Consider the following 18867-nt stretch of genomic DNA (forward strand, 5'->3'; position numbering starts at 1 on the left):
GGCTGAACAGGAGGGGCCCCAGTATTGACCCTTCGGGCACACCCACATCATAGCTAAGAGTGGGCGACAGCTCATTGCTCACTCTGACACACTGAGTTCTGCATTCAAGGTATGATTTCATCCATCTCATGCACATGGTGCGCATTTACTTTGAACACTGAGGCTGTTATGCTTTAAGTTACAGTTATAACACAGTGTCCAAGTAGTACTGTGGTTATTTGATCATAATGTAGGCCTATCATAGTGGCTTACCATACAAAACAATGGAGAAAATGCATCCCATAACATTTTAACATGGAAATAGCTGTTCTATCATTTAGCCTACAGTAGCTGCCAATGTGTAGTGTTCAATGTCGGCCAACATTCCATGAGATAAAAAAAAAAACATGTAGGGATTGACATTCACCTGTACACTTGTCCTTCAGACAAGGTGGTGACTGAAAATGTTGTTGTTTGATGCAAGAAACCACTTTACAAAATAAAATGAATTATTCTTCCCATACCATTATTACAGAGAATCAGACAAATTATGCTACCCTCTGCATGTTTATTGGCTACTTAGTTTATTCAAGCCCGTCTCCAAATACAACACTGCCCCTTTAAGAAATAAAAAAAGCTCTTTACCTGACTTGTTTTTCAAAGATGGCTAGACGCACACATTTTGTGCTCTTGTAGGAAGCAACAACTCCCCCATTGCTAACTAGAAATTTGCTTTAACTTGGCTAATAACTCACTTACTAGCAAAGAATATGAACAAATGTGCACGTGGCTACATGCAGCTCTCACTTAGATCTCAAAACAAGCGCATCTACTCACGACCACTCATGTTGTAACACAGTCCAGTTCAAAGTGAATGGCACAGATCCATATGGCAATGGTCTATTTACAGATAGGGATACAGCAGCTCTGACTGGTTATGGTGCACTGTTCTGTGTAGAGTATGGGCCTGAGTCGTGCCTGTCAATGTAATAGAATCTTTCTCCAATGCGCTCTGCCTACAAGAAAATATCTTGCATAAGTCGTTTTGTTTTGGTATGTTGCATTGAAAATGGCTAATATTGCGTTGATTCGATCACAATTCCCACATTAAAGGGAAACGTAGATAGTGTTAACTACTTCCAATGTCCCAGAGAAGGAACATTGGAAGTAACTACTACATAAGTAGAACAATATTGAGGAAAAGGTGTAACCTGCATGTTTAGACAATAGACTTAACTGAAAAAGCCATTTCCTCAACAAGTAAAACGTTTCTAAAGAGTTCTAAAGAAAACAACAGCTATTTTTGTAATTTCTGCAGTGGAATGTGGAACTGGATTTTGGGTCATGTAGACTAGAGGATTAGTGACAAATAATGTATGTAACCTAATTCTGTTCTTCTCAATCCAATAACTTCAAAGACATCTCTTTTTCAACAATTTGGCTAGGTTTCTTCCTGAAACGAGTAATTCCGGTGATGCTGCACACAAATATCCTAGGTTAATCAATGCACAGGCCTACACCACAAGGAATTATAATAACAATGGTAACAAAATACAATTTCTTTGCTTAGGCATAACATTGATAATACTTATTTTAAACACATCAATCAAAGTCAAAGAGTATGCCGGTAGCATATCTATTGTCTGTACTGTAAACATCACAAATTCCACAAAGGGTATCAGCAGTTTTCGGTCAGCATTTGTCCTAAAGGCTCTATGCTTTTGAGTATATCATCGGGAGATGCTTCATTCAATCTCAATGAAAATCAATGATAGCCAAAGATGCATGAAATGGGTAAGTACTAGGAGTGAAAAGTGGGAATCTGAAAGGACCACATTTGTGTATTGGTGTCAGCTCAAGTAATTGTTGCATGTTCATTCAACTGTAGGGGCCCCATGTTTGAATAACTAGTGTTGTTTAATGTGTTACTGCATACAGTATGCTACCTCCAGAAATAGAATATCCACATAATTCATGATTACCACAACCCAATTTCTTCACAAAGCAACTTCAGCACAAATTGCAAGTATCCCAATGTTCAAGACTCACTGTTGACTGAGAGATCAAATCACAGATTATGAATGGTTTAGCTAGCTCATTTTTCCATTCATAAAATAATAAAATGTAGTTATTCTAGCTAAAGACTTGTCAGTATTGAAAAATATTTATTTGACTATTATGGACACAACTAGGTCATGCAGTAGTCCACAGGGCTAGAAGACAAGCCAGTACAACAGGGGCGTATTCATTACGCCAATTCTGTTGCTAAACGTTTCTTAAACGGGAGCATGCGGAACGAAACAGGGAGAGACCGATCTGCATTTGTCCAATAGAAACGCTCGTTTTAGGTGCAAACCTGTTTGATTAATGACTACGGCCCGATACCAGAACTAAACTTGCTCGTGCACCTGTCAAACAAGCTGCAATGTCACATCTGAGCAAAGACTCACTGGGACTGCGCTCGAGGCTCGATTTATTGTTTAACATTTGTCATTTCACCTGCATTGAAATACATGACATCGCAGCGGGGAATTCGCTACAATGGCGAATTCTACAATTCAATCCTATTGTCACTATAGATATGATGGCCCAAAATGTTACAATTATGTATCAATGATGTAACAAGAAATCAAACTGTAGCTATAGCAATGATTGTACAAATCACTCACCTTTGAATATAACTCGTTTACGGACATGGTCCAACAACAAGAGCACTCTCCAACAATATCACCGAAACTACGGGAGCATGGAGAAGCACCGCACTATTTATAAACGATAATATCTCATAATTGTTGATAATCTCAAAGTTTTTTCATCTAATTAGAATTGTCATATTCCCGAATTCCAGAGTTGAGCTAAATGTGTTTGCCACTTCTGACCCCTTTCCTGGTGACGGCAGGTGTCTTCCTAGGATGAGTTGTCGAACAACTCAGTTTTGCTTGATCACCCTCATATTCCTCAAAAATGAAAAACGCCAAAGATTTACGACTTGATATGGGTATGCTACCCAGCCCAATGTAGGCTACAAGTGCAAATACATAAACTATAAATAGTTTAATAATAGCTTCCCTTTAGTTAATCGCCGTTATACCCATGGACTCAGTCATGTTGACTGGTAATTTACAGAGCCGCATGCACGTTCAGAGTCCGCACGAGACCCCATCTGGCTCATCAGCGCACTACAGTGTATTCGACATTCTAAATTAGAAAGACCAGTGGGGGGATAACCGGGACACAATTAACATTTTATTTGTGTGTGGGGGGGATCTTAATTAAATGTAACCTTTTTCCTCCACAAAATCTTAATAAACATGATGTGCCTATAGTTATGTTGGAGAGGGGTAACTAATAATGAAACATCTTCATATAGCCTTAGTTCATGCCATAATTTAATATATTATATATAATATATAATATATAATTTAATATTTCCTGAATAGCCAAGGTATGGATACTCATTTTTTATGATTTCCTGAACTCAGTGGACAGTGGACAGTTCAAGGCTAGCATTGACAAGTCCTAAGTGTTATCTAATTGATTTTAGTACAATATGTGACTTGAACTAGGCTGATTCCTGAAGCCTATGAAAATGTAATGCTTGAACTTTGATATTGGTGACCGTTGAAAGATTACACAGATTTGGGGACATTAGACTTTATAAAACACAGCATAATTGATACCTCCTCTTCCGCATTTAGTCCCACTATGATCAACAACATCACAAAATACAACATGTAACGTAGGTCTAAAGCAGTATGTTACCTGGCAGTAAACTTCATAGTCAATCTTCTCCTCTTGTTTTTTCGCTATGGTGTTAGGTTCTTTCTGTTGCCTTTTCATGATGGTGTTATATTCCTTAGATATGTACTAGAAGATTCTGCTACTCGATTCAGAGTTAGCTGTGATTATTCCATGTTCCAGATCATACTGGTCTCAATACATTCTTGCCAGTAGGCTATCTGGGAGTTGAAGCTTCGCTTGAGCAATATTTCAAGCCTGCCTGAGCAGAAGACAGAACAAAACACTCTGTTCCAATAGCAGGCCATGACTCCTCCACTCCCAAACCACTCCTTCTGCAGGTATGGGGTGTTGACTGGCTTCACCTGCCAAGCTGCTATATGGAATTAGACAAAAGACATTCCACCCATCAAAATCATTAAAGAGAACAGATACGATCACAGATGGAACAGGTCAAAAGGAAAACGTGTTATTTGTCAATGTGGTTTCCAAAAATTCAGTCCAGGTCTTGTACCGGAATACATATATTTTTTTACGTTCTACAATTTGTATGCATTCTACTGAAGTTCATATGGAACTAGTATACATAACTCGTACTTATAAGGACAAGGGTTTGTGTTATTATGAAATAGGCTTAAAACAGTTAGTTACCAAGATGGATAGATATTACTCAGTCAGTACTTGTGAAATGTTTTCCACATCAATCCATTTGGAGAGGTGTGTATACAAAACTCGTTCCACATCAACAGCAGGTGATCCTAATGTTGGGGCTAACACCATGGGTTGCTTTGGGAAACGTCACTGACAATTAGTATGACTCAATGCTTTGAAAGGGTGTTTCCTGATCATGCCACTAACAGCATGTTCTGATAGGTCAGACTGACCGCTGAAGTCCTATCATCTGCTCAACTGCCTACTGGTATTTCATAAAAGGTATGTGTCATGTGATGAGTCTAAGCATAACAATAGCCTTAATGGCAGTATGGCACTAAAATTCAGTCAGTCTATTTTTTTATTTTTTTATTTTATTTCACCTTTATTTAACCAGGTAGGCTAGTTGAGAACAAGTTCTCATTTGCAACTGCGACCTGGCCGAGATAAAGCATAGCAGTGTGAACAGACAACAACACAGAGTTACACATGGAGTAAACAATAAACAAGTCAATAACATGGTAGAAAAAAGAGAATCTATATACAATGTGTGCAAAAGGCATGAGGTAGGCAATAAATCGAGTAATTACAATTTAGCAGATTAACACTGGAGTGATAAATCATCAGATGATCATGTGCAAGAAGAGATACTGGTGTGCAAAAGAGCAGAAAAGTAAATAAATAAAAGCAGTATGGGGGGTGAGGTAGGTAAATTGGGTGGGTAGTTTACAGATGGAAACAAGATTCTCTGGTCTGATGAAACTAAGATTGAACTGTTTGGCCTGAATGGCAAGCGTCACGTCTGGAGGAATCCTGGCACCATCCCTACAGTGAAGCATGGTGGTGGCACCATCATGCTGTGGGGTTGTTTTTCAGCGGCATAGACTGGGAGACCTGTCAGGATTGAGGGAAAGATGAACGGAGAAAAGTACAGAGAGATCCTTGATGAAAACTGGGGCAAAGGTTCCCCTTCCAACAGGACAACGACCCTAAGCACACAGCCAAGACAACACAGGAATGGCTTCTGGACAAGTCCCTTAATGTCCTTGAGTGGCTCAGCCAGAGCCCGGACTTGAACCTGATTGAACATATCTGGAGAGACCTGAAAATAACTGTGCAGCAACGCTCCCCATCCAACTTGACAGAGCTTGAGAGGATCTGCAGAGAATAATGGGAGAAACTCCCCAAATACAGGTGTGCCAAGCTTGTAGCGTCATACCCAATAAGACTTGAGGCTATAATCGCTGCCAAAGGTGCTTCAACAAAGTACTGAGTGAAGGGTCCGAATTCTTATGTAAATGTGATATTTCCATTTTTTCTTTTTGATACATTTGCATTATGGGGTATTGTGTGTAGATTGATGAGGGGGGGGGGGGGGGACGATTTAATCCATTTTAGAATAAGTCTGTAACATAACAAATTGTGGAAAAAGGGAAGGGGTCTGAATACTTTCTGAATGCACTGTATTAGCACATGATGCATTATCTTAAATATCTCACACACACACTCTACAGGATTGTCTTTCTTTCTCTGCTTTCACTCGCTGTTGCTATATCCAGAGAATGCAACTTAATTAAATACAAGAGCACTTAAGCTCATGACACAATGTATTTCACACACTTTATCCCTGTATTACACAACAATGTTTTGCTTGCCATCATCACGTGAGATTACATTACAGTACAATTAAATCCAGACAGACACTCCTTTATTCATGTACATGCAGGCAGGCCTCCAACTCCACAGTAATATAACCTCGCACATCAACTCGGTGCAGGTATCCCCTGTATAAAGCCTCTTTATTGTTATTTTATTGTGTTACTTTTCTTTACTTTAGTTTATTTAGTAAATATTTTATTAACTCTATTCTCTTAAAACTGCATTGTTGGTTAAGGGCTTGTAAGTAAGCGTAAGTAAGGTCTACCTGTTGTATTCGGCGCATGTGACAAAAATCAAATTTTTATGATTATGCAATTGCAAATTGATTTATCCTTAAATAGGTCAATTTAATATTCCAACAATGTGCTCAAATAGGAGTTTCTAAAATTTAACATTGACATTTTTTATTTACAGCTCTAGTTAGTGCACAAAATATAAACAGCTTAATTCCTGGGCAAATCCTCCATCAATGAATGCAATAGCAATCTGCCAATGAGCAAAGTAGAACGTTTATTTCCTGAACTCACGAGTAAGCATCATGAGCAAACGTATTTTATTTGCATTTTACATCACTATACCATTTTCAGAGAAACATGGACAGCTAATTTATCTTAAGATTACAGCGTAACGCGTTTGCCAGAGATGTGTTTTTATGAGGTTAGACAACGTTAAACAGGGTTAGGTGTGTGTGCATGTGGGTGTGTGATAGTTAGAGATAAGTGTTTGTGTACTTTAGCTGAGTAATGAATGGTGTGTGTGCATGTGATGTGTATCTGAGTATGTGTTCGCTGCTGAGCCAGGCCATAAATGCATTTGCTTTACTTCACAGGTTGCTCCAAGTTAGCATGGGGAAGATCTCCTGCATCTTCCTGTTGTACTGCTCCTGGTAGACCAGGCCCTGCTGGTGCTCCTGGTAGACCAGGCCCTGCTGGTGCTCCTGGTAGACCAGGCCCTGCTGGTGCTCCTGGTAGACCAGGCCCTGCTGGTGCTCCTGGTAGACCAGGCCCTGCTGGTGCTCCTGGTAGACCAGGCCCTGCTGGTGCTCCTGGTAGACCAGGCCCTGCTGGTGCTCCTGGTAGACCAGGCCCTGCTGGTGCTCCTGGTAGACCAGGCCCTGCTGGTGCTCCTGCTCTGTCTGAACCCTTCCCTCAACTGCTGCTGGGCCAGCAGGTCTGCTTGGAACTCCTGACAGCCCCGTCTCAGACCGGGAAAGGAAAGCAGAGGTATGTATTGATTGGGAAGACTTTTGCTGTGTATAAACGAGGGTTAGATATATAGAGAAAAAAATTGTATGTGTATTGCTGTGAGGACAACTGTCAGAATATTTTTCTCTTCCTCATCCAGCAGTTTGTTCAGCTCTACTCTCTCCCTGGCCAGCTGGGCTTGTTTCTGCATGTTCAGATCCACTAAGGTAAAAGCACAAACACACACACCATGATACCACATTCCAGGGCACATTCTCAGAGCATGCGCAGAACAGCTGGCAGGCATATTCACGATCATTTTCAACCTCTCCTTGCCCCAGTCTGTAATCCCCACGTTTTAAGATGACAACCTTCCCTGTCCCCAAGACCTCTAAGACTTCATGCCACAATGACTACCGCCCTGTAGAGCTCACTTCTGTAATCATGAAGTGCTTTGAGAGGCTGGTTATGGCACACATTAACTCCTCCATCCCAGCCACCCTAGACCCACTCCAATTTGCATACCGCCCCAACAGATCCATAGATGACGCAATCTCAATTTCTCTCCACACTGACCTCACCCACCTAGATAAGAGGAATATCTATGTGAGAATGTTGTTGATTGACTACAGCTCAGCGTTCAACACCATTGCCTCCTCTAAGCTCGTCACCAAGCTTAGGACCCTGGGACTGAACCCCTTCCTCTGCAACTGGATCCTGGACTTCCTGATAGGCTGACCCAGGTGGTGAGGGTAGGCAACAACACCTCCACCATGCTTATTCTTAACACAGGGGCCCCGCAAGGGTGTGTGCTTAGTGCCGCCCTGTACTCCCTGTTCACCCATGACTGTGTGGCCACACACGATTCCAACACCATAATCAAGTTCGCTGACGACACAACGGGGGTAGGCCTGATCACCGGTGACGATGAGTCAGCCTACAGGGAGAAGGTCAGTGACCTGGTAGTGTGGTGCCAGAGCAACAACCGCTCCCTCAATGTCAGCAAGACCAAGGAGATGATTGTGGACTACAGGAAACAAGGGGGTGAGCACGCCCCCATCCACATCGACGGGGCGGCAGTGGACCAGATAGACAGCTTCAAGTTCCTCGGTGTCCAAATCACTAAAGACTTAAAATGGTCCAAAAACACTCAGTCGTGAAGAAGGCACAACAGTGCTTCTTCCCCCTCAGGAGGTTAGAAAAGTTAGGCATGGGCCCTCAAATCCTGGAAAGGTTCTCCAGCTGTACCAGAGAGCATATTTACTGGTTGCATCACTGCTTGGTATGGCAATAGCACCGCCCTCGATCGCATGGCGCTACAGAGGGTTGTGCGGACAGCCCCAGTACATTACTGGGGCCAAGCTCCCTGCCATCAAGGACCTCTATATCAGGCGGTGAAAAGAAGGCCCGGAAAATCAAAGACCCCAACCACCCAAGCTATAGACTATTTTCTCTGCTGCCGCACGGCAGGAGGTGCCAGTGCATCAAGTCTGACACCAACAGGCTCTTGAACAGCTTCTATTCCCAAGCAATACGACTAATAAATACAATGCATTCTGAAAGTATTCAGAACCCTTCCCTTTTTCTGATTTTGTTACGTTACAACCTTATTCTAAAATTGATTAAATACATGTTTTTCCTCCTAAATCTACACACCATACCCCATAATGACAAAGCAAAAACAGGTTTATACATTTTAGCAAATTTTTTTTTTTTTTAAATAACAGAAATACCTTATTTACATAAGTATTCAGACCCTTTGCTATGAGAATTGAAATTGAACTCTATTCTATTGATCATCCTTGAGATGTTTCTACAACTTGATTGGAGTCCAACTGTGGTCATTTCAATTGATTGGACATGATTTGGAAAGGCACACACCTGTCTGTATAAGGTCCCACAGTTGACAGTGCATGTCAGAGCAAAAACCAAGCCATGAGGTCAAAGGAAATGTCCGTAGAACTCAGTGACAGGATTGTGCCGAGGCATAGATCTGGGGAAGGGTACCAAAACATTTCTGAAGCATTGAAGGTCCCCAAGAACACAGTGGCCTCCATCATTCTTAAACGGAAGAAGTTTGGAACCACCAAGACTCTTCCTAGAGCTGTCCGCCTGGCCAAACTGAGCAATCTGGGGAGAAGGGTCTTGGTCAGGGAGGTGACCAAGAACCCGATTGTTACTCTGACAGAGCTCCAAAGTTCCTCTGTGGAGATGGGAGAACCTTCCAGAAGGATAACCATCTCTGCAGCACTCCACCAATCAGGCCTTTATGGTAGAGTGGTCAGACGGAAGCCACCCCTCAGTAAAAAGCACATGACAGCCCACTTGGAGTTTGCCAAAAGGCACCTGAAGGACTCTCAGACCAAGTCTCTGAATGTCTTTGGTCTGATGAAACCAAGACTGAACTCTTTGCCCTGAATGCCAAGCATCACATCTGGAGGAAACCTGGCACCATCCCTGTGGTGAAGCATGTGGTGGCAGCATCATGCTGTGGGGATGTTTTTCAGCGGCAGGGACTGGGAGACTGGTCAGGATCGAGGCAAAGATGAACGGAGCAAAGTACAGAGAGTTCCTTGATGAAAACCTGCTCCAGAGCGCTCAGGACCTCAGACTTGGGCAAAGGTTCACCTTCCAACAGGACAACGACACAAAGCACACAGCCAATACAATGCAGGAGTGGCTTCGGGACAAGTCTCTGAATGTCCTTGAGTGGCCCAGCCAGAGCCTGATCGAACATCTCTAGAGAGACCTGAAAATAGCTGTGCAGTAACACTCCCCATCCAACCTGACAGACCATACAATCTCCATAGACTAACATTGGCAAATACTGATATCACACTCTGGAACATGTAGTGAGGTTTAGTAATCATGGTTATGTGGGGCAGCTGTTTCTCCTGAACAAGTGACCTGGCCAAGGTATCCTCCAAGCCCTAGTTATTTGCTTTAACTAAAACATTTGGGCTCTCAAGTCGCGCAGCAGTCTAAGGCACTGCATCTCAGTGCAAGAGGGGTCACTGCAGTCCCTGGTTTGAATCCAGGCTGCATCACATCCGGCCGTGATTGGAAGACCCATAGGACGGCGCACGACTGGCCCAGCGTCGTCCGATGATGGCCGGGGTAAGCCATCATAGTAAATAAGAATTTGTTCTTATTTGACTTGCCTAGTTAAATAAATTAAAACGTTTTGGAACTGTTTCATATGGACCTTTATGAGAAGTCTCATTCGGATTTGTTGATGGAACAAGTAAAATGTTACCATGAAAACTACAAAACATACTGCAGTCGTGGATAGGAGAAGATTCTTTAATCTCGAAAGATCTCTACTGGAGGTTTAGTGCTTAGTCATTTGCTCATGCTGTACAATACCTATCAAAACATTTTCTCTGTCGTCTAAATATTTCACATAATGGCAATATATCAAGTAAGCAGAGAGAAGTGCATTTAAATAAATTGAAGTACAGTTGTTTATTCTTTTGGTTTAATAAGCCCATTTTATTTCAGGGAGCAGTGCAATCATGGCCCAATAAAAATCGTGTTGTCCTCTTAGGTGTGTTAGTGCTCGTTGGAACAAAAATGTGGATTGACTGTATGTACTAAGTTCATGAATCTGATAGCAAGAAGTGAGTGGAGCTGATGGAAATGAGACTGCCTGGAGAACTGGTTTCTATGTGACACTGAAACCCCTGAAGTATATCTCACAGGGCACATAAGATGTGGCATTGTGTGGTACAGGGTTTGGACAGGAGGGACAGTTAATATACGGCTCATCATATCTAAAACAGTCTGTACTGCTAGGTTGTATGAGGGGTTCTGGATTGCTGTGCCAGAGCTTGGAGAGGATGGAGACCCTGTTGTGTGAGGAGAGGATGTGGTGGAGTGTACTGGGGGGGTTTTGCTCAGGCGCTGGTTGTAGTATATATGAGGAGGTGGGACATCTGAGTATATGCTGGATATGGCACCCTCCTCTATCTAGTTTCCAGCATCATTCTCTGGTGCAGCTTCACCAGACTGCACTGGGTCACGCACTATATCAATCTCACTGTGATGACAATGATCCACATAGAGAATTTGGCAGCCATGGTCCTCCTGGAAAACAGGTAAAGAAAGACAGGGTTGCAAAATTCCGTTAACTTTCCCCAAATCCCCTGGTTTTCCAGGAAATCCTGGTTGGAAGATTCCTGGAATTAAGAGGAAATAAGGAAAAAAAATCCAAGAATCCTCCAACTAGGATTTTTGGAAAACCAGGGGGGAAAGTTACTGGAATTTTGCAACCCTAATCAGGATATAACTGCAGCAAGAACTGCTTTCTAGTGCAGGGTTCTATACTGAACCAAGATGTAAACGCAACAATTTTTATTTAACCAGTTAGGCCAGTTGAGAACAAGTTCTCATATACAACTGCGACCTGGCCAAGATAAAGCAAAACAGTGCGACAAAAACAACACAGTTACACATAAAACAAACGTACAGTCAATAACACAACAGAAAAGAAAATCAGAAAAATCTATGTACAGTGTGTGCAAATGCAGAAGAGTAGGGAGGTAGACAATAAATAGGCCATAGAGGCGAAATAATTGCAATTTAGCATTAATACTGGAGTGATAGATGTGCAGATGATGATGTGCAAGAAGAGATACTGGGGTGCAAAAGAGCAAGAGGATAATATGGGGATGAAGTAGTTGGGTGTGCAATTTACAGATTGGCTGTGTACAGGTGCAGTGATCGGTAAGCTGCTCTGACAGCTGATGCTTAAAGTTAGAGAGGGAGATACAAGACTCCAGCTTCAGTGATTTTTTTCAATTTGTTCCAGTCATTGGCAGCAGAAAACTGGAAGGAAAGGCGGCCAAAGGAAGTGTTGGCTTTGGGGATGACCAGTGCAATATACCTGCTGGAGCGTGTGCTACGGGTGGGTGTCGCTATGGTGACCAGTGTGCTGAGATAAGGTGGGGCTTTACCTAGCAAAGACTTATAGATGACCTGGAGCCAGTGGGTTTGGCGACGGATATGTAGTGAGGGACAACCAACGAGAGCATACAGGTCGCAGTGGTGGGTAGTATATGGGGCTTTGGTGACAAAACGGATGGTACTGTGATAGCAAACTGGATGTAGTCTGAGTAGAGTGTTGGGGGCTATTTTGTAAATGACATCGCCGAAGTCAAGGATCGGTAGGATGGTCAGTTTTACAAGGGTATGTTTGGCAGCATGAGCGAAGGAGGCTTTGTTGCGATAGGAAGCCGATTCTAGATTTAAATTTGGATTGGAGATGCTTAATGCGAGTCTGCATGGAGAGTTTACAGTCTAACCAGACACCTAGGTATTTGTAGTTGTCCACATATTCTAGGTCAGAACCATCCAGAGTAGTGATGCTAGTCAGGCGGGAGTGTGCGGGCAGCAATCTGTTGAAGAGCATGCACTTTTAAAAGCAGTTGGAGGCCACGGGAGGAGTGTTGTATGGCATTGAAGCTCATTTGGAGGTTTGTTAGCACAGTGTTCAAATAAGGGACAGATGTATACAGAATGGTGTCGTCTGCGTAGAGGTGGATCAGAGAATCACCAGCAGCAAGAACGACATCCTTGATATATACAGAGAAAAGAGTTGGCCCGAGAATTGAACCCTGTGGCACCCCCATAGAGACTGCCAGAGGTCCGGACAACAGGCCCTCTGATTTGACACACTGAACTTTGTCTGCGAAGTAGTTGGTGAATCAGGCGAGGCAGTCATTTGAGAAACCAAGGCTATTGAGTCTGCCGATAAGAATGCGGTGATTGACAGAGTCGAAAGCCTTGGCCAGGTCGATGAAGACGGCTGCACAGTACTGTCATTTATCGATGGCGGTTATGATATCGTTTAGGACCTTGAGCGTGGTTGAGGTGCACCCATGACCATCTCGGAAACCAGATTGCATAGTGGAGAAGGTACGGTTGGATTCGAAATGGTCAGTGATCTGTTTGTTCACTTGGCTTTCGAAGATTTTAGAAGGGCAGGATGGATATAGGTCTATAACAGTTTGGGTCTAGGGTGTCACCCCCTTTGAAGACCGCGGCAGCTTTCCAATCTTTGGGGATCTCAGACAATACGAAAGAGAGGTTGAATAGGCTTGTAATAGGGGTTTCGGCGGGTAATTTTAGAAAGAGAGGGTCCAGATTGTCTAGCCCAGCTGATTTGTAAGGATCCAGAATTTGCATCTCTTTCAGAACATCAGCTGTCTGGATTTGGGTGAAGGAGAAGCGGAGGGAGGGGGGCTTGAGAAAGTTGCTGCAGCGGGTGCTGAGATGTTGGCCGGGGTAGGGGTAGCCAGGTGGAAAACATGGCCAGCCGTAAAAAAAAAAAAATGCTTATTGAAATTATCTATTATCGTGGATTTATCGGTGGTGACAGAATTTCCTATGGTCAGTTCAGTGGGCATCTGGGAGAAGGTGCTCTTATTCTCCAGACTTTACAGTGTCCCAAAACTTTTTGGAATTAGTGCTACGGGAAGCAAATTTCTGTTTGAAAAAGCTAGCCTTAGCTTTCCTAACTGACTGAGTATATTGGTTCCTGACTTCCCTGAAAAGTTGTATATGGCAGGGGCTATTCGATGCTAATGCAGTACGCCACAGGATGTTTTTGTGCTGGTCAAGGGCAGTAAAGTCTGGGGTGAACCAAGGACTATATCTGTTCTTAGTTCAATTTTTTTTATTTGGGGCATGCTTATTTAAGATGGTGAGGAAAGCACTTTTGAAGAGCAACCAGGCATCCTCTACTGATGGGATCAGGTCAATATCCTTCCAGGATACTCGGGCCAGGTCGATAAGAAAGGCCTGCTCGCTGAAGTGTTTTAGGGAGCGTTTGACAGTGATGATGGGTGGTCGTTTGACCGCGGACCCATTACGCATGCAGGCAATGAAGCAGTTATCTCTGAGATCCTGGTTGAAGACAGCAGACGTGTATTTAGAGGGCAAGTTGGTCAGGATGATATCTAAGAAGGTGCCCATGGTTACGGATTTAGCGTTGTACCTGGTAGGTTCCTTGATAATTTGTGTGAGATTGAGGGCATCTAGGTTCGATTGTAAGACGGCCGGGGTGTTAAACATGTCCCAATTTAAGTCACTGCAGAACGCCACAGTCGTGACACAAGAAGACTCGAGGCTGTAAAAGGTGCTTAAACAAAGTACTGAGTAAAGAGTCTGAATAGTTATGTAAATGTGATATTTCAGTTAGAATTTTTTATAAATTAGCAAACATTTCTAAAAACCTGTTTTTACTTTGTCATTATGGGTTATTGTGTGAAGAATCCATTTTAGAATAAGGCTGTAACGGAACAAAATGTGGGAAAAAAATCAAGGGGTCTGAATACTTTTTGAATGTAACCTTTATTTAACTAGGCAAGTCAGTTAAGAACAAATTCTTATTTACAATGACGGCCTACTCCAGTCAAACCCTAACCCGTACAAAGCTGGGCCAATTGTGCGCCGCCCTATGGGACTCCCAATCACGTCCGGTTGTGATACAGCCTGGAATCGAACCAGGGGGCGTAACCAGTAGTGACGCCTCTCGCACTGAGATACAGTGCCTTAGACCACTGCGCCACTCGGGAACCCCGAATGCACTGTATATGCAAAAATAAGATGGAGTGGGACTGAGGACCTACCGGTGGTGTCAACCATTCCGCCTTCCACACTTGCTTTGGAATTGTAGGATACAGATTCTCTTTCACATTGTTGACACAATAATATAAATAGTTGATAAAACAGTAAAATGGACAGGTCCTAAAAAACAGCCACCAATGGAGTTGGAGCTGTCTTTGTAACAGCATTTGACAACATGACAGTAAACACGTTCCTACCATTTCCAGTTTCTGAAGCATAAGATGGTGACCAGCGTGAGGAGACAGGCAGCCGAACTCAGGGAAATGACGATCGCTGTGATCAACTGATCAGCTGTGGAATGGAGTCAGAAAGTTCCAGCTTTTTACAAAGCAGCAGCAATACAAAATACACATCACTTGAATAGGTCAGGACATACTCTGCGGGACCATTTGGACAAAGACTGGTGAAGACTCTCCGCCATCCCCTACTGATGTGAGGGCCTTCACTATGAATCTGTAGGGGCTGATAGGTAGGCCTGTCAGGTTCTTAGCCTCAGCCTCATCTGGCCATCAGAGCAGACAAAAAAAAAGTAAAAAAAAGAAAGCACAACAAGATATATTTTAATGTATTCAATTTGTTATTGAATACCATACATCCTCTCTCTGGGTATGTGTGTCATCATACCTGTAGTGACATTGAAAGCTCTCATGCTGGAAGGATGGGAGGTATCAGAGTATTATATGATGTAACCACAAATGAACGCAGTCTGATTCTCAGGGGGAATACCAGTCCAGGAGATCAGAATTGTGTCTGAACCATGCTGTTCTGCAGCCAAACCCTGAACCTGTCCATTTGGAAATAATGAGCAAAGATGGAGTGGGATGGGTCAAATACTATAGCAAAAGGAAAGTGAATGAAGAATTCTGGATTGAATTATTAAGTCAGAAGAGTGGATCCTTACCTAACTCTTTCACAAAGCCATCCCTGTTCTCCAGTAGCTCTGGGACCCGTGGAGTACAGGCATAGATGGAGTGTGTATCTCACCCTCTCTTTAAAGCTATCTGGGATTGAGAAACCGGGACGAGGGAAAGAAGGTTTACACATTTTTCACAAACCAAACTTACCTTGTGACATGCTGTTTGAGCATTTTCAACACGCCACCCCCTTACTAAGGTTCATCAAAGATGTGCCTTCTTACCTGATTGGATTCTGGCCTTGGTAATACCAGGTGGTACCTTCTTCCACTCCAGTCTGCATTCAATGTATGTGGGACACCAGTCCACCATGTAGCCACAGCTAGCATTGGGGCTAGCGGACCAGGATAGGTCAAACCCACCATCACGGCCAACAATTTTCATGGAGCTTTTCATTCTGTGAGGGAGCCTGGGAATAGTGACGATCGAGCTGCCAGCAGAGTTTTGGGCTGTAACTGTGACTATGTCCCTCATTGGTAAATTGATCACCGAGGAGAAAGTAATGCTGAGGTGGATGGACAATGGTCTTCTGCCTACCCCAGGTCACCTCATAGTCCTTGATCTGCCCATGACTCTGTTTCACTGTAAGGGGCTAAAGAGGAAGAATGAATATCACAAACTGTTTAATGTTATGTCTAATTAAAATCTTGATTATTAGCCCAGTCCTCTAATGTGCTGTATGACCAATAGCACAAATCGTGTGCACACAATCTTCAAAACATACTTTCCATAGTATAGTATATATCTAACGCTTCAGGAACTAGGACAAAAAAAAAAAACACACAATGACATAAAAATTGGGAACTGTATGTATTCAAATACAATGCACACTGAAATCTTTACACACACTGTGTGTGTAATCTGTCTCCCTTTTTACTCTTATTTGAAAAGGTGTGTGTATGTAGTTGCATGGGGATTTGATACTCACTGTCCTCCGTGGTTAGGAAGGAACTATCTCTACTCCAGTCGCTCCATTTCCAGAAGTTCTGTTTTAATCCACAAAGCACCTGCACTTTGTATGTCTGGGCAGGTGCTAGGTCACGTAAAACTACTGACGTAAGATCTATGCCAGAAAATCTCCTCTGTGAATAGAGTGTAAATGGGTGTGGCATTAGTAATGCCTAGTTAATAACTCTATTTTTCAGACTTTGTGAATGGGTGAACCATTCTACTGTAGGTGTCCTACTGTAACTCATAATGCATATGTGTCCTCTGTGGTTCAGCTGTACTTTACAAACCATTAACAGCATATTGTAATGCTGCCTATCCCAGCCCCACTGAACACGGGCATTTCTGGCATTCTTATCTGAAGCTACCACTTCCATGGGAGCCAGTAAACTCACTGGAATGTAGAACCACACAACATTCAATGGCCTTGTAAATAAATAGACAGAGTAAAGAACAGATTTTTATGTGGTGTGATGAGTAGCGATCACACTACTCTACCTCTCTTCTTCAGGTCAGCTGTGTCTCTGAGCTCCAGAGCGGGTTTCTGGGAGTCAATGTCCAATTCCTCTCCCCCTGGATCCACACGTACTGTTTGGTAGCAGTTTGAGACTGTATCGTGTGGACAAGCTCTGAAAAGTACATGGACGGAGAATGTCACCTCCAGTGATAACTGCACAAAAGCTTTACCCTTTTATTTTATTTGACCTTTATTTAAAAAATAACTGACTAGGCAAGTCAGTTAAGAACTAATTCTTATTTTCAATGATGGCCTAGGAACAGTGGGTTAACTGCCTTGTTCAGGGGCAGAACGACAGATTTTCACCTTGTCAGCTCGGGGATTCAATCTTGCAACCTTTCGGGTTACAAGTCCAACACTCTAACCACTAGGCTACCACTAGGCTACCTGCCGCCCCACCCTGACAAAGACAGCTTGCTGTCAAAATGTTCAAGTCTCTATCCCGGCCCAAGAACACAGCAGAAGGTGAAGATGCTATCGACTTTAACCACTCTGCTCTTTGGGTAAACCTGTGGGTGTGATGACGAGGCTATCCCTGTAGAAAATAAGGTTACTGATGTGAAGGACCAACATCGTGTGTGTGTGTCTGTGACGTGAAATACAAACACTAACCAGTGATGTTCTGTAGGGTGCTCCATTGACTGGCATAGCTCTGGTATCGGGAGCAGAGCCTGACTGAGTGGGAGGTGCACTCTAGGGGTAAAGCAGAAGTCCAATTTCAGTGATGTTTACTGCCAACCTGGTCTGGTGTTACATCCACAGCTTCCTGAGGACACCCAGTCACTGGTACTATACTTACTTATAATAATCTTGCAAAAGCAACCAGTTGTAGTAAGAAGTTCCATTGTTGTAAATTGCATATTATTCCTTGATTTAACAAACACTCACATTGTATACTTCTTTCATATTGTGTTTTAAGAGAACCGCCACATCATAAATCTGTTTGTCCGGTACTCTGTAGGTAGAAGGGCCATCTTCCCATGTTACAGAGATCCTCTGGTTTTGTAGGTTGTAATCCACCCTCACATTCAGAGGTCCAGACAGCAGGACCACTGGAGCTACATAGGTGTAGTCTCATAATACAATTCAACATGACATACAGTACTGTATTAGTCAAAAGTATTGTAACGAAAAGTTTTGTACTCACCATCCTGACAGTTCTGTTCTTGGACGCTTGAGAGGAACAGTGAAGCACATAGCAGGAAATCCGACATGTTAATCCCATAAGATATATTTTGGTGAGGTGTTGGTTTATAGAGTGAGCCTCAGTAGTCTCTGGTCATTGTAATTGTTTGATTTGCCCATACTATGAGTTTTGTTTCAGAATTTAAATCTAAATTAAAGCGTGGTTTATTTAGGTTGACCAAGATAGGCAGTATGTCACATTCGTAATAAGGACGGGACCAAGGCGCAGCGTGTGTAGAGTTCCACATCATTATTACGGTGAAACTTTAAACAAAAAACCAATAACGAAACGTGAAAGTAGTGGTGCACATGCACAAAACAATATCCCACAAACACAGGTGGGAAAAATGGCTACCTAAATATGATCCCCAATTAGAGGCAACGATTACCAGCTGCCTCTAATTGGGAACCATACAAAACACCAACATAGAAATATTGAGCTAGAACACCCCCTAGTCACGCC

At 42.9% G+C, this 18867-nt stretch overlaps 1 protein-coding gene and 1 pseudogene across 2 annotated transcripts in view; both read right to left on the reverse strand.

Annotated features, from left to right (window-relative positions):
• LOC129813900 (unconventional myosin-Vb-like) overlaps positions 1 to 3920 on the reverse strand; it is a 90171-nt gene extending 86251 nt beyond the window's left edge. The window contains exon 1 of one of the 2 annotated variants that reach the window (XM_055866515.1): positions 3742 to 3920. In XM_055866515.1, the coding sequence (XP_055722490.1) occupies positions 3742 to 3819 (78 nt within the window). In that variant the 5' untranslated portion in view covers positions 3820 to 3920. Of the gene's footprint in view, positions 1 to 2648; positions 3139 to 3741 lie in introns of those variants that run through there. The other variant, XM_055866506.1, reaches the window with a different exon arrangement.
• Positions 3921 to 6850: 2930 nt separating this feature from the next.
• On the reverse strand, positions 6851 to 18433 carry LOC129833700 (leukemia inhibitory factor receptor-like; annotated as a pseudogene).
• Between the last annotated feature and the right edge of the window lie 434 nt (positions 18434 to 18867).

Source organism: Salvelinus fontinalis, chromosome 2 (genome assembly GCF_029448725.1).
Source record: "Salvelinus fontinalis isolate EN_2023a chromosome 2, ASM2944872v1, whole genome shotgun sequence".
Lineage (NCBI taxonomy): Eukaryota > Metazoa > Chordata > Actinopteri > Salmoniformes > Salmonidae > Salvelinus > Salvelinus fontinalis.